This window comes from Lepidothrix coronata, unplaced genomic scaffold, assembly GCF_001604755.1.
Source record: "Lepidothrix coronata isolate B3197 unplaced genomic scaffold, Lepidothrix_coronata-1.0 Scaffold43, whole genome shotgun sequence".
NCBI classification, from domain to species: domain Eukaryota; kingdom Metazoa; phylum Chordata; class Aves; order Passeriformes; family Pipridae; genus Lepidothrix; species Lepidothrix coronata.
This window is the reverse complement of record NW_016690223.1, coordinates 1,077,889-1,101,001: the sequence shown is the minus strand read 5'-3', so window position 1 is coordinate 1,101,001 and position 23,113 is coordinate 1,077,889. Positions and strand designations below refer to the sequence as shown.

The 23,113-nt window shown below is 39.2% G+C and overlaps 1 protein-coding gene across 1 annotated transcript in view; it reads right to left on the bottom strand.

Moving 5' to 3' along the window:
- PPP4R3A (protein phosphatase 4 regulatory subunit 3A) overlaps window positions 1-17,259 on the bottom strand; it is a 45,041-nt gene extending 27,782 nt beyond the window's left edge. The window contains exons 1-2 of the mRNA XM_017813798.1: window positions 16,725-17,259; window positions 8,298-8,353 (exon numbers count right to left, since the gene is read on the bottom strand). Coding sequence (XP_017669287.1) covers window positions 8,298-8,353; window positions 16,725-16,866 — 198 coding nt within the window. The 5' untranslated portion in view covers window positions 16,867-17,259. The remainder of the gene's footprint in view (window positions 1-8,297; window positions 8,354-16,724) is intronic.
- Between the last annotated feature and the right edge of the window lie 5,854 nt (window positions 17,260-23,113).

Genomic DNA, 23,113 nt, shown 5'->3' with positions numbered 1-23,113 from the left:
TATAACAGCTCAAATATAGCCACAGTAAATACATATAGCTCCATGAAACTGTGTTATGTCAGCCAAGTGCCAAACTGTGCCTTTACTCACTAGGACAAGGGACATGAGGATTTTTCTACTTGTATTTCAATGGGAACATAAAGAATTTTTATTTCATTAAGTATAGATTTTGCTTACAGTGATTATTCCCAAAGAAATTAATTTTAAATATTTGCAAAAGCACTGTAAGTTGTAAAGCATTTATAAAGTTTAATACAGTTTATTAATTAGACTTAATTTGCTTCAAAAACTAAAATGAACACAGAGGATAAAGAGAAATCTTAGACTTAGATTTTGTTATGCACTTACTAGAAAACTCCTTAAACTAAACTATAATCTAAATAGTACCATCAGCTAGATCCATTAGGATTATCAAGCAATACAATATAATCAATTTGCCATTACCAGAGCAGCTATACTGCTTCAGAGGCACTAATGGCTTTACCTTGTAAATGGCAAATAGTTTACCTTTTCCTTTTCCAAATGGTTGAGGAAGAGGTGGTACACAGAAGAAAGGGATTTAGGAAGACCACCTCCAAAATACAAAAGGAAGAAAAAAAATCATAATTAACAGCTTATTCTCTACAAGGTCATGGTGCAAATACTCTGGTAATAACAGATTGACAGTACTTGGTACTGCTGGCTCCTACAGAGCAAGAAAAATAACTTTACAAAAATCTAAAAAGTGAAGGTCAAAAACCCAAATTTTTTTGTTTACCATCTGTTAAAAACAGTATGTATCTTACTGCAGTATTCATTGTAGGTATCAGGTTCAAATTCTAATATATTAATCTCTGCAATTAGTATTTATACTGCAGTTATTTTCAAGGCCATTGTCTCATTAGCTCCACACTGTGTAGTGTTTATTTAATTAAAAATCAAAAAACACAACTAACCCTAACACCACATTTTAAGTAGATCCTAGCAGAACTTGCAACTTTCCCATCTAATTTTTACTCCACTTCAGTCAAAGTGGTTAGATTTCTAAGCAAGCCATTTTCCAAAAGAAGATCAAAATACATTTTCTTCTTGATAAAGAAAATGACTAACAAATAGCAAAATGACTACTTTTAAAACCTACTTTTGAAAACTACAGTCACAGATGTACAGAAGTGTATTTGGCCATAATACAGCAAATGCTCTTGTTAAACAAGATCACCTACTGCTAAACATGGAAGTTCACACCTCTACACATTCTGATTTTTTAAATTTACTACTTCTTTGGAAAACAAAACAAAAAACTGCTGAAAGAAATTATTTGAGCAACAGAGCAATAATTTCATTTACTAATATCAGAAAAGCATTTTCCAATTGCCAACATTAACAATATTAAGTTATCTGTTGTCTTATCACACAAGTGTTTCATATTATAGATTATTATCAGTTATTCAACAGAAATCTACCAGTTGCTACTCTCCGATTTTTGGGAAACAGTATTTGTTTGTACAACCTTTCTTGCCTGAAAGGTCTTTTAAAAAGAGAACATGAAACAGAGAGACAAAAGCACTTCGCTCTGTCGCATAATACACAGTTCTGTCAAAGTTTAAATTCACTATTAAATGCAGACAGTTATGAATGTAATTTCATTTTGTTAATCCTACAAAGCTTATAATCGTCAAAAAGAAGAGCAGCACAAGACTTAGACATGTATGAAGAAATGACTAAAGGAAATTCTAAATGTAGAGATAAAAAATGCATGAATAACAGTATTTCTTCTGCTTGTTTTAAGAATAAAATCTATGTGCTTGATCTAAAATCTCCTCAGTATAATTTGAATCCACTAACTACTCTGGATCTCTCAGTTATGGAATAAGACTATCTGTTGCTTTCAAATATCAAACATTACTTCTTTTAACTCCAGAAAGCAACAGAAATTTCTTAAGAATGGTTTTGCCATTTCAAGAGAAAACAGGAGCATGGATAAATATGCTTAGTAATAGTAGCTACTGGTTAGAGAGGTAAGGAGATGAGTCTTGCATATTACACCTTGATGAGCATAAAAATCTTCAATTTTATATGATTCATGGAAGTTCTGGCTCAGTTTGATCAAAAACATGTCCTTTGTTTTTGCATTACATACCAAATGTTAGCCTCTACACAAGGAACTGGATGGTATTATTAAAACATGTAAAATTTGTTCTTATCTAGCTCATCATTAAACACAATTTGAATGTGAAACTGCAGTATTAAATCACGGTTGTGTGAATTGTCATAAACATGGACAGACGTTTTATCATTGTAGGCTTTCATACTGAGCGCTCTGCAAGAATTCCAGCATTCTACTCCTCACTTTTTTCAAGATGCACCACAGTTCTTGGCAAGATCTTTTTTAAATAGGATGATAATCAGCAGCTATTTATGTGGAGTTCACAATCTTATCTCAAGCTTGAAAATCATTTGCTGCTTTGCAAGACAGTATTTTGACGGTAGTGCCAGTTGGATGTGTCATCACCATCTTAGCCCATACAAAATCTGCTGGTCTCCCCAAGAGCATTTATGTAAATTTGTCTTCTTTCATATCAGTGTTCACATTATGACTGCACAGACGAAGTCAGGAATTTTTAAATGTAACCAGAAGTTTTAAGCACGGCCTCTTTTTAGGAAACCTGTGTATTTAACGTTCCCATAAAGAGGTATTAATCATTTTTATCAGTGGAGGGTAACTCAGTACACTCTAATCCTTATAAGGACACAGCCTGAGGCAACAATTCAGAATGCAATTGGAGATTTCTGTGCTGCTTCTCTCACTTCTGGCTGCATCAAGCCCACATGAAGCACAAGCTGGTTAGTTAGAGGTTTTCAAGGAAGTACTGTGTGCTACAGTTTTATTTGAGGCTTCATGCCTAGAGGAGCTAACCTTCAAACATACTACTGCAATAGTTCAAGCCAGGAGGCAGTGGCAATTGTACTTAAAAGAAATCTACCCTCTGACTTCTCGTTTTTTGAAATTATTGCCAAGAGGCTTCTTACTTTCCTCAAGCGTAAAAAGTTGCTGAATACACACTATCAGTCTAAAGTGCTCGCCATAACAGTCACTAGAAGTCACATGTTTATTACACATTAAATCAGTTTTATTTAACAATTAGAAAGCTGATTAGCAGGTGTGTTATACAGCATTCACATGATCTCCAAAGCAAGCCCTGGGATTTCATAGTGAAGAGTTTCAGACCAACTAGTACTCAGGATTTCATTCTGCTGTAAAATTAAGATTTCTTTCCTAATGTGATAAAATTAACAGAACTGTTACTGTTTGACCATGAACTCTCACTGCTGTTCATGTCCAGGGAGAACACCAGTCTCCTCTGTAGCTCCAAAACTTTCTCTTGGCACACCTATAAGATTTAGGTTACGCTCAAGAAGTAGTAACCCCCTACATTAGATAGGTCTTTCATAAATTCCTGCTTTCAGTCTTAAAAAGCAAATGAATCTTTTCCTATTAGCCCTCAAATGATTCAGGCCTATGACACTTTCCTGGCCCCCACTGAAAGTTCAACACAGTAAGGCTGTTTCTCCCCCCCTCAGACTGCCTGATTGCTAGTTCCTTATCTAGGCACTTATATTGTTTACAGTCACAGACACTTTCCTGGACATGCAAAGCCACCTTTCAACATCTTGCTATGTAAATATTTACAATCAAAAGTACAATTTTATAAGCAGGCTTCTGTTTAAGAAATAAACTACTGGCACTACCCACGTTTTTTAAGGTAAATATATAGTTATTGCGGTAGGTCGTGGCTAAAAAAGCCACTCAAGTAATGTAATATAAAGTTTCAATTCTGCCTTTGGTTTTATGCATTTCCTCACCTGAAACCTGGTTATCTAGATGTGCTACCAATATATCCCTAAAACTGGACTAAACTCATATTCAGACTGTGTTCTGCTAGCTTCCATGAAAGCTCAACAGTCATACATGACTTTTCAGTTAGTGATTTCACAGCTGCATTCCCGTGAATCACGAGGAATAAAATCAATGTATCAGTTCTGTAACAGAACCTTGACTCACCGGCCTAATAACCATACCAAGCAACAGCAGAAAAATCAGATTACACATGAAAACAGACACAAAGGAAAAAAAACATGGTAATTTAAAACAGATGAACTGGCCCAGCCAAAACCCAAGAGCAACCTATCCCCTTGTTTATTCCCTCAGCCCACAAAGCCACATATTTTTCCTTACTAAGTTGGCTGTAATAGGCATAAATTTTATTGAAATAATTTCACTGTTGGCTCGCTTGTCATGACAGCAAAGGTAAGAAGTGCATCTTTTCTGAGCATTCTGCCAGTGCCTTTTTGGATCTTTTCAAAATTTGGCTTCTTTATTAATAAGCCTGCTCTCTGTCATTCAAGGATGACCACCTTCAATCAAGTTACATAGCTATTAGATGGTACTCTCAATGAGTTTTAAGCTTTGTATTCTCATGAGGAACTGAAAAAGAGGCTGCAAAAGCAAGGGACATGACTCTTCTAGTGCAGAAGCAAGACTCTGTAGCAGGAAGCTGTAAGCCACTCAAGTCTTCCTTGTTTCAGGCATAAAAAGGGATTAATACATACTTCATCATTCGGTTACAGGATGTTCATGGATGTATCTCAAATACAGCTGAGGATATAAGTCTTTATTGTTCTATTGTTAAAGCATTGCCAAAGTATATTGAGAAGTGTATACCCGAGTTTTCTCCCTAGATAAATGCTATATGTATATTTTTTTCTCCTTTAGGGTTGTGTGGGAGGAGGTGTGTTCTCCTAACATACTAGTGCAATTTGTTTTCTGAATAAGGATCACTTGCTTAAGAACAGCATCTGTCACTAGCATTCTGAAATTTCAATGCCTCCACAAAAATACCCCATAATTAAAATACCTTCTACCTTTACTAGGATATTAAGAAAACAATCAAAAACTGAAGAGTAAAACCAAGTATTCCATGTGTGACCCAACAATGCATTGTATAATTAAATTTCACTTACTAAACAAAATTTGGTTTCAAGCTGTGTGCTACTACTTACCCAGTAATTAAATCCAGTATATTCCATGGCAAAGTTATAGGACCATTATCTAACATTTTAAAATAAGAATACCAACACAACATATAGCTATAAACAAGAATACAAGTCCAAGTGGCTGTACTGATGCACATTTTGCTTTTTCTGAAGAAGTTTTTGCCTACAAACAGTACCTTAACATAAGAAATATTAAGTCCTTTTTCTGAGCCACAGGACATAGTTTCTCAAGTCATTTTCTTTCTAGCTTGTTTTCCTCATATGGGTTCCTTTCTTCTACTTCTAGTATAAGTAATGATGAGTTTGCCAGGAAGTACATGGTTCAGAGCATCCAGAAACTTCCACTAGTAGCAACTCTATGTTGCAGAATCAGATATATAGACATATCTTTCTTTTTGAACACACAGCAGAAAATGACTCTTCATTGTGACTAATTTATTTGACTAGTGAAAGGATAGTTAAAAGACTCTCTATGTGTTCCATGCTTTAAGGAATTATTTCAAACCTCCAGATGGCAGATAAGTCTGAGAAGACTGGAAACCAGACCATGCAAGCTGAAGTATATCTCCAGTTGATGTATGATAAATGAGTCCCTGAGCAGGACTCAAGATCTCCCAAAGTACTCTTTCTCTCCTAAAGGAAAGGCAGACAGTTGTATTTACCACCATAAAGGGGCAGTCATTGCTTTCAATCCTAAACACTAAGAAATATAAACCAGACCAAATTACACCAGAGGCTCAGGTTAAGAGGGTATAGCATTTGTTGGTTTTGGGGTTTTTCTGTTTGTTTTGTTTTTTTTGGTCAGGGTTTTTTGTTTGTTTTTAATTTCCACGGATGTTTTACACATCAAGAAACAGAGGCAGCAAGGCAAACTTGTCCTCCGGTCTTCACACTATTATTTTGATAAATAATTATCTAAGCTGTGCAGTTACTAAAATGCACATGGTGTATACCATGAGATTGTGTAATTTGTGATATCAACAATTAATGAGACCATCTGTTTCACACTGGCACTAATAGTGCAGCATAGGTAGAAGGTTCTTTCACCAGTGGAAGAACTTCACTGTTTATCACAAAAGTATCTATAAGGCTTTTGTTGAAGGATCCAAAGCAACTGGCACAGCAAGTTTCTGCAAGTTACCACACATTGTCTCTCCTTCCTTGCAATCACACATTTCAGTTGGTCCAATAAAAGACTGTTTGGGCTGACACGAGGCTTGTAAAAAGAAACAAAGTCAGAACTCATCCCCTTATTCCATCAGATATCTGAAGTGCCCACAAGCCACGTGCTGAGTATGTTACAGTAAAAACAGACATACTGCTAAGTACCCCTTAAAATGGAATGGAGGTTCACCCTCACAACAAAATTCTGAGATAAAAGCCTGGTAAGACCATAACACCAGACAGTTACTTTGAAGTTTTAAGTCTTACATTCTTGAAATTTTGTAAGCTCAACTAACAACCGCAGGGAAATTCAAAAGCAAGTCTTCTGTCTCAGGCTGCAACCCCACCAGTACATGAGGTGACATAAGTGGCCTCCTGCAGTTAGAAAGAAAGATCTCATGCACTCTTCAATCTCAGTTCCACAAATGGATCTGTGTAAGGTGGCTTGAAACTTCTGCCAACAGAGAGTTGCCGGTTTTTGAAGAGGGATTTGGAGTACCAAATTGATTTTCATGTGGTTTACTGAGTTTAGGTAGTTCAGAGTTCTAGAAGCTACTCCTCCTTTCAGCTGCTAAGCTCCAAGCTTAGCTCACATGGAATCAGGTTTAAACTCTGAACTTGCATTTTACTTAGGGAATGGATAAGTAGACCTCACATGAAAAATAACAGGCTACAAAGCAGATTTAATATACACACTAAGAAACATTTGGCATTTCTAAGGCTCAGAGTGGAGTCCTACATTCTATCTATATTAGAGACTGCTTTGTTTAAATAATATGAACAATACACCTGCAATTATAAATTTCTGTCTATGCAGCATTTGAAACCTTTAAGAACAGCACTCTTTCTTCTCCAGCAAAGAAAATGTGGGGCTGTTCTAACGGGACAGATTCATATTTAATATTTTTATTTCTCTAACCATGTTTTCACACAATGGCCAGTACTGATTTGTGCAGTGCTAGATTACAACACGTCTGACCCAGAGTAGCAAATGCTGTTACACTGACAGGTACGTGTGGGGGTTTGCACCAATCTCACAATTTTCTGCCGACTTGAAGTAGGTTTTGTGTCTGATCTGGCATAAAGCCTATTGATACAAAGCTCACCCCTCAATGCTCTTTGAACAGATTTAAGCCAGCAAAGCAAGTTTACACTAGATCAGCACTTTATGCCATAGAGGTGTGAAATATTCAGTGTCACTTAAGGAGTCCCAAAGCTCAAGTTACTGTATCGTAGAACCATGACCTCAAGCTAGTCAGGATTATAGGTAAATCTTAGTCTGTTTAGCATTTTTGCTGGAATTGATTCTTCAAACCCACATTGGCCTTATCAGTTGTTCAGTACAGGTTGTTTATATGGCGCATGATGAATTATATCAAGAGACAGATACAGGTTAAATTTTTCAAGGAAGGATATTTTTAGCCCATACTGATTGTCCCCATTCAGTTCAACATACAATCCCACAAACAGCTGCAGCCACACAACCATCGGGACTGCCAGTGAGCAAAACAACAGTATGTTTATGCCTGCAATAAACTGTTAAAGCAGAGTGTTTTAATACATTAACTGTACTTGACAAGATTTTAATAAGTCTGAGCTGATCAGCTTTTTATTTATACAGAATGCTTTGAAGCAGTATTAACCCATATTCACCTTCCAAGTAAAGAAAACACACGTTAACACATAAATAGCTTTAAAGCCTTCTAGACTTCTCGTGAATAAAACTCCATTGAAAGTTGTAGCATCTGAAGCATAAAGAAGAAATACAGCCAGATGACATTAAGTTTCAGATACTATAAACCTCAGGAACTTCAGCTACTTCGTGATTTTCACAATTATGTTTTACCTGTCTCTGCCAGAGCAATTTCTGATGCAAAACAGAGTGCAAATTATCCATATAACTTCACAAAAACGCAGAGAAATAACAAATGGATCATGAAATGCACAAAAATGGTGCAAACTACTTTGCCTCCTATTTTTGGTACAAGAACATAAAATACAATTTGCAATAGAGGAAAAAAATTACTGTATTGCAAGACTGTCAATTGTATTGTTAAAGAACCTGCCTTTAAGCAAGAGGAAAAGAAAAGTATGTTTACCTGTTGCTTCTGGTACGCAGTGTTCGGATTAATTTTGGACTCCAAAAGAAGAGAGCCTAGAAAATAGAAAGTTCCACTTATTTACATGTGTACTAAAATTTTAATCTCCACATGAATTTTCTGATCGTTCTTTCCCTGAGCAGGTTATTAACACCTGTCCTCCCAACAATAAGCCTGTTAACCCCTATTCTTGAGCTTTATATTTCATCCGTCCCTCAAAGATATTGTTCACATAGTTCAGAACAATTAAGAGTGCTCTGAGGACTGAATTTCAAACCTCTTTCTTATTCTGAGTAATGACTTCCATCAAAAAATTTTTAGATATTATAAAGTCTGCAAAAGTCAGTACACCAAAAACATCACAACTGCTTTCCACAGAATACCCATAGTTGTTCCATGTGAAATTTGTAATCATCTGGTATTTGTTTGTAAAGGTTAGCTAAAACACTTTTTTTACCCGGGAAACTTATCTAGAAACTAACGCTTAGAGTGGCAATCACTGTGACTGCCAATACTAAAAAACTTCACACATTATAAACTTCGGAACAATGGTTTCACAGCAGCTTATACTGATTTAAGACATAGAAGAGCAATTCCATTCTCCTGTCTGTGTCTTTTTTCCCTTCTTTTTACATAAGCGTTGACATTAACATGTCAATTTGGATGATCTGAAGGGGTGATCTAAGTGAAAACAACCCTTAAAAAGCTTTTTTTCTTGGTCCGATCACTTCTCCCATCCACCTTGCTGCTCAGCTGCACTAACCCTTTACATGACTTAAATTTACTATCTGCAGAGCTGCACTAAGCATACATGAAGAAATATGATAAGTTAACTTGCATAGTCAATCTTATAATTAAAACATAAGGCTGCAAGTACCCCTTTTAAGTGGCTCTTTCCATTCACTTACCTATTTAAATTTACTCCTTAAGAAGAGTCCAAATTTAAGTGTCAACTTCTCAGTTTCATGGCTATAGTTCTAAGGTAATCATAATACTAGACTATTTGCCACATATTCTCACAAAAGCTACAGTAAAGAAAAACTAAAATGCTTCTACCACCTCAAATGAAAACCTGAGAACTTGAAGACAAGTGAACAAACCATTTGGATTTGAAACACATACTTGGAAATTAAAGCCGTACTTTCAAATGCCACAACAGACTCAACAAAGGCTGGCCAGTTCTTACTATTGGAGGAGTATATGAAATATAAAATCCACAGCAAGAAATATCCCAAACCAAAGTCTGCAAAAGAGGTATCACCACCCTCAATCTAACGGGTTACAGTTAAAAAAACCCCTCCACACTCCCTTGCTGAAGAACTGCTACTGACTAATAGAAGATCACAGAATCATACAATGATTTGGATTGGAAGGGACCTTTAAAGGCCATCTAGTCCAATCCCCACTGCAATAAGCAGGGATACCTTCATGTAGATCATGTTGCCCTGACCTTGAATGATTCCAGGGACGAGGCATCTACCACCTCTCTGGGCAACCTGTGCCAGTGTTTCACTAGCTCACAGCAAAGAATTTCCTTCTTTCATCTAGTCTAAATCTACTCTCTTTTAGTTTAAAACCATTACCTCTTGTCCTATGTCTACAGGTCCTATTACAAAGTCTGTCCACATCTTTTTTAAAGCCTCCTTTAAACACTGAAGGGCTGTAATAAGATTTCCCCTGAACCTACTCCAGGCTGAAAGACCCAAGCTCTCTCAGCCTTGCCTCATAGGAGAGGTGTTCCACCCTTCTGACCATTTCTGGGTCCTCTGGACCCAGTCTTTCCTGTGCTGCAGACTCCACAGCTGAACACAGCACTCCAGGTGGGGTCTCAGCAGAGGGAAGCAGAGGGGCAGAATCCCCTCCCTTGACCTGCTGCCCACACTGCTTTTGATGCAGCCCAGGACACGACTGGACTGGCTGTAAGCGCACATGGCAGCTCACGGACAGCCTCCCACTCACCAGCACCCCCAAGTCCTTCTTGGCAGGGCTGCTCTTGATCTGTTCATCTCCCATCTGGACTGATACCATGGGTTGCCCTGACCCAAGTGCAGCACCATGCACCTCATGAGGTTCACACAGGCCCACGTCCCGAGCTTGTCCAGATCCCTCTAGATGGCATCCTGTCCCTCTAGCATGTCAACTGCACCATTTCAGCTTGGTGCCATCTGCAAAACTGCTCACGGTGCACTCGATCCCTCTGTCTACTGCACTGATGAAGATGTTCAGTTGGGGGAAGTGAGGGAAGAGCCTGAAGAACCAGATCACAGAACTTCACTTGCTGTAAGACTGGTGTATCATTAAAGAATTACATAAATATCAGAATATTTTGTTGTCTGTAAGAAAGGTTATTACTTCATGAATTTAAAAACTTTACCAAAATATTATTACATTCATTAGCTTCCCAGGTATGTGATAATCAAGTAAAATTAATTTCTGTTATAATTAACTTAGCAGTGAAGGCTGTTTGTTCCTCATTTCTACGTCTTTTGTTCTACAAGAAGCAGCCTTCACTAACAAAGCTGGTTTGAGAAGCTATCACGTTGTCTCAACTACAAACTCAGATACTATCCAACAACAAAAATAAATACCCTTCAAGGGAAAACAGAGACAACAGAAAAGCTCTCACCTCAAATCCAAATATACTACCCTTTCTTTTTTGAGAGTTTTTCCAGTTTTCTAACCTGCATCTAATCTTACTTACCTGTAAGTAAGCAGCTTACTTACTTAAGTGTAACAGCAAAACTAAACAAAAAAGTAATCACAAACCATAGAGCAGGACAGAGAAGGAAAACATTTAAGATGAGCTTTACTGATGAAATCCAATAAACTGCTCATACTTTGGCCATAGACTCAAGCTTTGAATTTTGGGTTTGCCTAATGAACATCTAAAACCAGCAAAACCTTTTCCATTATGATCATCAGCTACAGACAGTGTTTCACTTCAGTCTTGCTTTCAAAGTTCAGCCTCTACTCCGTGAAGTTTCAGAATATTATTTTGTGCTATTAATTTGGCTAACTACCTTCTACAAAGTCCTTCCTGTCTAGAAAGACTTAATACCAGCAAGTATGAATTAGAATCTTCAAAGAATCAAAAGTAATTGATAATTTCAACATTGTATTTTAACTGCTGAACACAGACCTACAGACACAGAAATCCCAAAATTAGCAGAGTATCATACATAACTTGAATGCCATGTTTGACAAAATACTATTTAAAAAAAAATTGAACACAATTGAATACAGACATTTAATCTTCTGAGCCAGAAGCAGACACTAGAGAATAACTTCTTTACTAGACTTGTCACCAAAGAGCATTTCTTCTTCTCTACTAAACCTGACACTTGTGGGAAAGCCAAATCAAGCCTTATAAGGCTTGATTTGCTTCTCATTACCACATGATTCAACTTTATTCCTCACCATTCCAGACAACAGAAAGATACTAATCCGAAGACAGACACATACTGAAAGATAAACTGTGCTCTATAACTAATAACTGCTCCAAATCCATCCTTCTGAAGAATACAATGCTCCATTTGTGCAGTATGTTCCACAAAAAGGGTTCAACAACTCCAAATCAGTGACTACTCCACTAGTTGTTTCAGTGAGTGTATTTTCATACAGTAAGTTTTACAGGATCAAGCCCCTTCCTGGTATGAGGCAGCCTTAGGTCTCTGTTACTTGCATCTGGAAACCAGGCAGCAGTAACAGATGTCTGAAACAGAGATATATTCTTTAGCAAAAAGGTTAGAGAAATCTAACATACCGCAAATAAACTTCTTTTCCATTCAAAGTCATTATCAGTATTGATTCCTAAACACAGTCTCAGATGCTTTTGTCATAAGCAATTACTTTCTATGTATGCATTTTTCTCTATATTTTGTAGGCACTATCATAGATTCTGTTAAGACTATCCAGTCTACTTTATAAAAATACACCAACAAAATTCATCTTCGTTGACCCAATGACTCTATTCAAAGTTAGGTAAGACCTGAAAACCCACCCTAAAGGAAGCTATGTTTTTAATAAACACTCCAAAATTACGCAGATCAAGTTATTTTTCTAAATTATAGCCTTGAGTGAATTTATAAACGTAACTGCAAGATATTGGTGCCAAAAAGTAACATCTGAAACCACCTATAAACAAAAAAACTGATTTGCAGAATTCTGTTATCTGCCACTGTAATGCAATACATCACAGCTAGGAGGTTTGTTAGTATAAAAACACCATTCTGTGCTGTGGAAGGAATGTGTGTATAGGGAATGACTTGCTCAAGAGATTACATACAGATATTCCAGCTATTTTCAACTATATTTAGAAAACACCAAATATCCCAATCCCATAGTCTTAAAATCTGCAGCCTTGTTTACATATGTGTGTATGGAGTAGACCAGTTGATCTGGAACACTGCTCCTGTCCCATGGAACTGTTATGTGGATTCTTCCTCAAAAGAAAAAAAAAAAAAAGAAAAGAAAAGGAAAAAAATAGTGCTGCTCATTACCCCTCACTGCTATAAACATGTTTACAGTTAAATGAAAATTTCAATTCAAGAGCTGTTTTTTGCAAGATGCACACAGAAGTTCTGCAATCAGTTCTGCTGCAACTTAATCACAGAAACTAACCCACAGAAACTCAGAAAACAGCTCAAATGGAGGTCCAAGAACATGCTCTCCATTACAAGAAACTACTCCTCAGTCTAACACATTTCTGAATGGTCAAACTCAAATATTAAGGGGATAACCAGGAGAAAAGAAAAAAAAAACAACACCAAAATAATACATCCTCCTCCCTGCTTTTTTCATTTTGATCTAAGTATTGTGTTGCTTTCCTAAAAATAAGTAAATGAAATTAATCCATTGAGTTTGAGCAAGGTAAAATAAACTTAAGACAAATTTTGTCTAAGCTTCTGCTAGTAGTACAGAGTTACTGATGCCTACACTAAAGAAACAGCCAGGATGGGTGTCTGCCCTGTGGCAGAAGTGATTAACAAACAGACTTCAGAAGCAGCAAACTACAGCTTCTGAATGAAAATGGTGAAATAGTTCCTAAGATAGCTTGCAAACATGGCCTCCAATGGAGGGGTTCACTTTGGCTCGTCAGGAAGTTTAGGTACAGGACAAGTAAGTTTCAATTAAAGGTTTAAAAGCCTTCAAATAAACCCAAAGTAGTTGAACAGAAAAGTTGAATTCAGAGATCACTTCAGTCATTTGGGCTCAGCACAAAAAAAGGCAATCTGAGACCATGCAGTACAAACCAAGAAGCAGATCGACATTTTAAGAATGAGGTAGGCCATAGTAGCCTAAAATACCATGTGAGAAATGGGTAAGAAATCAAAGGCTTTTGACTACACTGAGAAACTCACATGGAAGGAGACAATTTGTAAGAAAAGATTTCACAACTGCTCTCCTGCAATTCAAGTAGAATACACTGCAACTAGGAATCACACTGAGAAACTTTTCAGGGTTTTAAATAAAAAGTTAGCAGTTAATAAAGTAGAAAAAAGTTACATTTTCCTGCTTCAAAGCATGATATAACCAATCTGAAATCAGTTTATGGTATTTCTGTTCTAAAATTGATTACTCCAAATTGCCAGCAATGCCTCTTACAGTTTAGTGCCTGGAAACATTAGACATCTCAGAGAGCAAAACAAATCACTCATCTACTTTAATTCTTTTAAGATGGTGTTAAAACACACCACCAACACAAGTTAAAAAACCACTTCTATATATTAAAAAACCCTTTTATTCAGTTCTTATTCCTTCAACTCCAGAGGACAGCTTACCTTAGACCTGGCATACAGATAGTATTACCCTTTTCCGAACACCCTGACCATGCCATAAAATCTCAACCACTTGTAAAGCAGCCTATTACACCAAGTCATGGCTGCAAAATCCAAAGATTGAACTATGAGCTAGCTCACTGAGTCAGCCAAACAAATCTCGGCTAATTCTGTTGTTGCTCTGTGCACAGCCAAACTGGCCCTTCAACAGGAGTAGGAATTTCCCATACACAGAAGAAACTACTGCTCACATCCCCACGACCTCCCCTACTCAAGAAAGGGAGCCTTCACCTTCATGCTGATCCCGAGGTATTCTGTCAGCTTCCTGGAGTAAGTCAGTAAGAACATGCCAGTGTGCACAGGATGAAGCTCAGCTCAAAGGCTAGGAAAAGCTGGTTTAGAAATGCAGGAAGGAAGAAGTTTCATTGTGGAAGGAGGAGGAGCTGACAAAGAAGGACAATACAAGAACGCAATGGAAACACGGAGGAAAATGGTGTATAGGCCAGGTTCCTACTACTGGTATGTCTTCCATAACTGGGAAAAAGTGAAAAATAACAGTCAACTACTTTGTTTAGTTAAAAAAGCATGCAAGGGAACACATAAATGGCACAGATCTAAACCATAAGTCTGGAGTTACCTTTTTCAAAATCACTTGCTCATGTAAAAATGACTGTCTTCAAAATTAGCCCACAAACAGACACTGGGAGTAAATAAAATATAAATCAAATTTTATGAGGTGTTTACACAAGCAAGTTAGAAAAACCTAGCCTATTAATAGAGTGCACATTTATCCAGGACTGATACTACCTACTATATTAAGCAGTTAAGCTCTGTATATTATTCAATACTTTGAAATACATGTGGTTTTAGAGAGGTCTAATGTGTGTATCCTATGAAATACACATCTGTGTATTAGGTGCAATTAGCAAGTCTGAGACAGTCCTGCTTTGATTAGAGTATCTCAGCTATACAAACACAAAGCAATGACTTCATTTTTGGGTTTACACCAATTTGTATCTTCCTTCTTACAGATGTTCATTTACAACAAATAAGCTGGTAACAATGGTTCAATTCAAGATCTAATCAGTCTTAAGCATATATATTCCACTAAAAGTTAATAAAGGGATTTTAGTTTGAATGGGCTATTTCTTCACAAGCAGGTTATGAACTGCAGTTCTTTTACTTTCTTTTCTAAAAAAGAATGAAAACAAATATCAAGATATTGTTAATGACAGTTTTTAAACATGACCCCATCAGCCATGTAGGCAGTCAGGACAGTATCTACAACAAAATATGGTGTAAAAATTAGCTTAAAACCTTAGTGATAAGCTTTATAATTCTTTCCCTCATGTTGAAACTAAACTAAGTCTATTTCTGTTTTGGATGTTTTCTCTTACACTATGAAGCTGCTCAAACTTTAAACGCATGTTCCTCACTGTAAAATAAATAAAATCAAGTATCAGTTTAACTTTTTAAAGTATAATCAAGAAACTAAAAGACTCTGAGATTCGTGCGTATCAGAAGCTCAATTATCAAACTCCTGCTGAGATGACTGATTCCTCCATATCAGTTTATGATCTTTGCTGTAGAGATTATTATTGTTCAGTTTGTCAGAACTTTCTGAAATAGTAAAAACTATTCTCAAGTTGCTTTTCATCCTAGTTCCTACAATGAAAAAGCCTAAAAAATAAAATCACAAGGTCTGTTGACAGTCACAATCTACAACTAGATCTACAAGTCACTAAATACAGTAGCTATGCAGCTGAAAAAGTAGTAAGTCATGCAGTGACAAACTTTAATAGCAAAACGGTACAAGCTTGATATTGCAAAATGTACATTTTAAAATCTACTCTGATCATAGCAGTCATGAACTCACTTAATCAATAATGAAGACTAGTCCAAACATGTATCTACAGGGCTAGATACTACTAATCAACTTACACTATCGACGTGTGTTGCCAGAAAATGTGAAGGAAGTTGATAATGCATCATTTTAAATTTATTTACAGGAAGACCTAAAAGTGCTGAAGGACTGAGAGCTCCCATTCCATTAAAAAAAGAAAAAAAAAGGCATCTCTGAAAATGGTGTTCTGTCCACTGTATTGTCTTTATTACCGTAACAACTGTACTTTGATAACTGTTGATAGACTGTCTTACATAATTCTAAAACCTACCAAAGAAAAAGGCGGGGGATAAGAAGGGTGTTAATCATCCAAGGACCGTTCAAAAACATGTAACACAAACCGAGACCTCAGTTTTGAACAACTTTCACGAAGGGATCGTTTCCAGAAACATCCACGAAAGAATATATCACAGAGATCAGTTTTGAAACCGGAATATATTGGGCATCTAATAATAGATCACTAGACAGCCAAACCCATACAAGATTTACAACAAGACCTCAAAGCATTTTGCAAGCAACACCGTGTATTCAGTATGAACTAAGTGCCTACCGTGCTCGCACTTGATGGCACCCGCCTATTTCTTTCACTTGGCCTAACACAAATGAATGCTGGTTGGTGCCTACCTGCTTTTAGAAATAACATTTGAATTACCCAGCAAAACATTAAGGCAACAGACCCAAAGCTACACCCAGTTCCTCTTCTGGGTAGGACGAGGAAAGACTGTACCTTCAGCCATACACACTTACCATCACTCTCTGCCCTGACTAGCAGGGACATGCCCTTGAGCCTCTCCACGTAGCAAGAGGACACATGCCCTGTGCCTCGATCATCCCACTGGCGGTCCTCATTTAGCGTGTAAACCTTCACCCTCCGCCGGGTGTCCGTCATCCTGCCGCCTGCCACACCGCAGCCACCACTCTGGCTCACAGTCGCTGGAGCAGCGGAAGGCTGGTCGGGGGCCAGGACCCCTCTGCGGAGGGGAGCGGGAAAGAAGGGAGCAGCCCCACACGGGCACGCCAAGCAAGCTCTTCTTACTTCTCTTTAGTGCCCCAACGGGATCCTCATTATCGAGGATAACAGAGGGCTGGGGTGCGCAAGGGAAGAGGGGGAACAAGGGGTGAAGATGTGAAAGGGGAGCTGCTCCTCCAGGCACAGTCAGGCGCTGCACAAAAGGCGAGTAAGCCTACGCAGGGCAGAGCCGCAGAGAGAAGGGAGGCTCTTTGCAGGGCGAAGGGCAGGCAGGAGAGGCGGTGAAGACGAGATCCCGGAGGAGAACTGGATCCACGGGAGTGGAAGCAGCGGCGGACAGCAGCCGGCGGGCAGTGACAGGCGGCCCTGGAGGCCGGGGCCCTGCCGAGGAAAGCAGACCTGCCAGGGGGCCTGGCGAGGCCGGAGGGAAGCAGAGGAGGGGAGTCAGGCGGGAGAGGGGCCGCTCGCCCCGGCCCGGAGCCTGGCTCTATTGTGCAGCAGCTGCCCAGGCTCGAAGCCCCTCGCTCGCCGTCCGTCAGCGCGGGGCTCCGCGGAGCCGCCCTCCTTCCCGCCGGCGCTGCCCGCGGCCTGCGGACACTGCCCGGCCCGCGGCGGGGTAAACGACCGGCCGGGCTCAGCGGTCCGTCTCCCCCCTGGGCTCCGGTCGCAGGCGGCTGTTTCACTCCCAGCTCGACTCCGCCGCCATGTTCTTCTTCTTCCTCCTCCTCCTCCTCCTCCTCCTCCCGGTGCTGCGGCGGCTCAGTCCCGACTCCCCAGCGCGCCCTGCGACGTGGCCGCGCTTCCAGACGCTTGGCGGCCCGGCCGGCCGGCAGACGGACGCTGTGCCCCGCGGAGGGAGGGGACGAGCGACAGCGACTGGTGCGGCCCGTCCGGCCCGGCTCCCTCCGGCCCCGGCTCCGCCTCAGTCACTGCGCGGCCGCCATCTTGGTTTCACCTCTCACTGGAGGCGCGGGGTCTCCCAGCCAGCGGCGGCACGGGCCGCCCGCCGGCAGTTAAAGGGCCAGCGGTCCCGCGCGGCTCTGCGCGGGCGGGACGCGTGTGGGGCAGCGGCCGCGCCGTCTCGGCGGGCCCGGGCAGAGGCACCGCCTGAGGCCGGCTTTTCTTTTTTTTTTTTTCTTAATTTTTATTCTGAGTGAATCCCAAGGTTAAACAGATTTTGGTTGGGCGTGTGTTGAATCTTCACAGTCGGAGGTGGGATCAAAGAATTGCAATAATAAACAGAAGCTGTCGAGGCTCTGCTTCTGTCACTACTGCCAACATCTGAGCATATGTTTGACAGACTTCCCTAAAATGCGCAAAAACACGGGTACATTTGGGACCCCACAGACACGACTGCAGGAGAGAGTCCGTTTCACGGTGCATTGAGATACACAGAGGCTATGGGAGCTCACTGCAATATATACTCCATTAGATCCACTTACTTTTATTTTATGCTTTTGAATAAGTACTGTTACTTGTTTATCAAAGTGAGTTGTACTGAGGCTGGTTTGAGCCAAAACCACAGACTACAAACTTTCACCACAGAATTAATTACATGTCACAAGGAAGCTTCCAGTGAAGCCCTGTTTTCCTTTCTCCATCTTCTATTTTGCTTGCCCCATGAGGAAGGCAGTGTTTGACTACAGAATTGATATTCACTTTCCTGGACAGGCTCCTCAAAAAGGTGGTCACAGCCCCAAGCCTGACAGAGTTCAAGAAGCATTTGGACAATACTCTCAGGCACATGGTGTGATTCTTGTGATGGCCTGTGCAGGGCCAGGAATTGAACTTTATGATCCTTGTGGGTCGCTTCCAACTCAAGAATATTCTGTGATTCTGTGGTTCTTGATGTGCCTGGACAAAGCCATTTGGTCTTTGCTTTTGTGCCTGGCATTGATGCCCAAGGGCTGTTTAAGAATACAAGAGCCTTCAGGAGTGTTGTTTGGGTGCCCATGATGTAGCTGAAGGTATATTATGCTCCTTTTTCTCAGGATGGTGTTCTTGGCTAAAGCAGTGAAAGGTTTGAAGAGATTCAGATGTCTGAGAACTGTGGATTGTGACTCAGATGAAGGGAAGCCACCACACAGCTTGCGCACAGAAAGGCACTCATCACCTTCATTTTGCGCCCTGCACAGCCCCCAAGGGGATGTGCCTGGGGAAGTGCTGTGGCAGAATTTCTCTTAGGCTCTTCTGGAGATGGATTTCTGTGACTTCAGAAAAGATTGATGTCACTTAGAGAAACCCCTGTAGAACCGCTATACTCACATAGGATTTACAAATTGTACCCTCTTGTGGCCATCAGATAAAGTATAGACCACGCTGCTCACTGCAGTTTTGATTATTTTTTTGGTGCATTGAAAACAAGAAGTTCAATCAGATTTCCATTTGCATGGTTTGCTTTATGAAAATTTTAGGTTCAGCTTCTTTTAATGGGCCTTATGTTCTTCTGATATCAGCTTGAACAATGCTCGGCCTGATAATAGTGCCCACTTGTCAGGTATTATCCCAATTCTCATTGTATTTGGAAAGGGATTTTATTTTTTCAAACGTTTCCACCCCAGCGATTCCAGAAGAAAGGCTGGGCATCGAGAGCAACTTCCCTTGCTGGAAAGCAGTTGTGAAAAAAAAACCACTCTGTTTACTCTTCTTGGAGTTATGAGTTAGAAAGCAAAATTATGTCAGGTCATTTCCTTCTCTCCATTTCTAGAGGTTTGACAGTTTGTGTCCATAAGGAAATATCTTCAGGCATCATGAGAGGCCATTATTAACTGAGTTGAAAGGTTAGGCTCCCTTAGTCCCTGTAAATAATAAAGGACCTTGCTCTGATAGAGGTTTTGGCCCACCAGGAATTGAGTAACAAGTGAGGAAATGGAATATTGAATACAGTTTTAAACTTCTCATATTCATAGGAAAGGAACTGCATATGGATCAACATAATAGAAATAAGCCTAAACTGGTTTTACCAGAGAGAACCACTTTCCTGCACAGCAGTCAAGACTGAAGGACAAGATGACTTTTTCTTTCATTGTCTAATTATAATTTGGGAATAGAAAATTGCATTGTTATTACGAACTTCAGATCAGACATATAGGTACACATATGTACTGAGACATTATTAGAGTTCCTAAAACTCCTAGCTAATTATTTTCTGACCAAAAAAATCATAGTAGGGAAACTAATGACTTCAGACTTTGTTATGGTGAAGATTATTGCTAGAATAAAACTCTGTGCTTGCCTGAGTGTATAGATATGGCTACATTCAGTATATGCAAACAAGGTTACAATCCATAGTACATACACACATATGGACATTGGCTATGTCTCCTTGTTCCCAAGGCATGTGTTCTAACTTGTGCCCCAAAAAGCTGTGGAAAATTAATTACTGAGGGAAAAGAAAAAATTACATAGAAAAATTATCAAAGTAGAGGGAGTCTATAAAGAAGAAGATGTCTAAAAAGAAGTCAGGCTATTGTGATCAAGAAAGAGGGGAGATTCAGAAAAAGATGTTTCTAGTTTAGTGGGGAAGCAAACGCAGCAGTTTGAAATAAATACATACAATAGAAAAAAAGCAAACATAGCAATCATTGCAAGTTATGAAGCACAGAAAAATGGATAAGAATGCCAAGAAATATGCATGGTTGATAGTTTTAGGAACAGCTCAAGTTTTCTAAATCTTAACTCTTTTATAGGCCTATTATATCTAGATTTTAAAAAATCTTGATATTGATACAGAAAAAATAGAACTATTTAATAAATAAATTTGTTCTGTACTTGAAAGAATATGTGATGTATTTGTATCATATGATGATGACTAAATGCTTTTCTGGTCATTATTAAGAAGAATATTAAACAATCTCTCTTAGAGAGAAATATTTTCAAGTATGCAGGTCCTAAAGAACTTGCATTTGAGAGTCCTAAAGAGATTTGCATGTCTGATCTCAGAAAACATAAGACCTTATTAATTTTTAATAAAGCTTAAGTTATTGCAGAAATTTCTGCAAGACATGAAGACTGACTGTAAGTATTCAAATTGGACAAGTGAGAACACAGGTAATAGTAGATTGACTTCAGTCACAGTCAATAAATGCTGATACAAAATGCAATAAGGAATTATAAGATGGACATAAAGCAGTAGCAGGTGATGTGGCTTTAGGGAAAAACGTTTAATTTCTAGCTAAATTACAAAATTGCTTTTAAGGGTAATGATGCGGATATAGTACTTGGATAGTTCTCAGGTGTTTTTCTGGAAAGTCAATGTATGAAAAAAGCTCACACTGCATGGGTCAGATATGAAGTGACTGGCATAGCTCAAAAGGAGTTATCAATCAGAGGAGATGATTCTGGATGATTGTGCAGAAATGGAGAGTAGGACTGATGCTATTTAGGATTTGTTGTAACACTGACTTTAGAAAATCAGTGTGAAATCTCTGTGAATGAAAGCTGTTTATGATTCAGAGAGCCTGGAAGAATGGCAAGAAATGGCCGAGGACAGAGGGGTCAGAAACAGAGAGGTTCACCTACTGAAGGTGCTGATGTAGAAGGAATGGCTTAGCCTGGGATAGCTGGGGAGGTTACTGACAGCTGCTTCTGGCTTATTCCAGCTTTATAAATGTCTATGAGCTCATGAGCACTTCCCAGTCATCACTGCATTTTTAAGGCAAGCAATGACACTTCCACTTAAAATTCTGAGTTGAAAACAGTGTAGATTCAAGACCTAGTGGATGAGCAGCTCAGGCACCCAGGGTGGGGACGCCATGGTCAGCCAGGAGTGGTTGTGCTCTGACTTACACCTCCTTCAGATAAAGCCAAATACAGGGTCACATCTATAGGAATAAAGAGTAAGGCAGCTCTGAAAGAAGCTAGGCTGCATAGTAAACAAGCAACCCAACACAAACTTCTTATGTAGATCTGTGTCTATAAGATCTAATACCTTTTGGGTATATTGTAAAGTAGCATGCTGTGGAAGAATGTAACGTCAGAAATAAAAGTAGCTTTAATGCCACGTTCTAGAATTCTGATTTCCTCACTGTTAACAGATTATAAGAAATTGAAAAGGTCAGAGAGGACTGCTCTGAAGAACTTTATTTTTTTGCAGATCCATTTATTGCCCTTCAACCTCTTGGATTTCTGCAGCGTGCACTCTTTTGCAGCCATACCCTATGAATCATGTGTCAGATGCTACTGCTCAGCTTTCACATCCTGCCACAGATCCCCGAGAAGCAGTAGCCCTGTTCTTGTACCTGAACCACAAACATGAACCTGTGTAGGTCAGCAGTTGAAAGTCTGTGACTCTTCCTCCTACATAATGTGCATATGAATCCCCTCAACAGAAATGTCATCTCTTTCAACCCATATTGTCATCTTAATTTTCATAGTACTAAAAGACTCTTGTCTTCCAAGCAGAGCTTGTTTTTAAGGGTACTGTGCAACTGCACAGTCATGCAAAGGCTGTATTTGTTTTGAATTCCTGTATACTTCTCTGGAAATGCTACATTTTATCTAAATATATAGGCCTCATTATCAAAAGACTGAAGAATTTCAAAGCGCTGCTGAAGCTATTGGATGCAGGGAACACGTCTGGGTCATTTATTCATCCAACAGTGAAAACTCCCCTCTTTCTAAAAGGGAAACTCCAAGATGTATGAATTATGCTAGCTGTCCCTATGCGGTGCATATTTCAATTTTTACATTCATTATTGTGCATGTTGACTGTATTTGTAAACTTTCTAGTAGGAGTTATTACTTTTTTTCCTTTTTCTGTGGCAGGCTTCCTATTCCTAACTTCTACTCTCATGTATTTTTGTACTTCATGTATTTCAGTACTTTATCTGTAACTCAGTCTTCAACAGGCTTCTCTTAGACCCACACAATTGATGGTCTTTTGAGAAAGTGATGGATAGAGAGGTAGAAAGTATGAGATCCACATCATAAGCATGTTTCCAAGAAGCTTTGAAAGTCCATCAGAAGCCCATAAGGAAAAAACTACCTCCATTTTTCTAATATATCTCTACCTAATCAGCTAAAAAGTTACTAACTGCTGTAATACTCTCATTAAAATAGATTCCTCATTACCTTAGGCACATCCTGAGATGAGTGTGGGAACTGTTAAAGCTGTTTCCAGTTTGTGTAAATAAGAACTACCTAGGTAGATTTGGAGTGAAAAGGC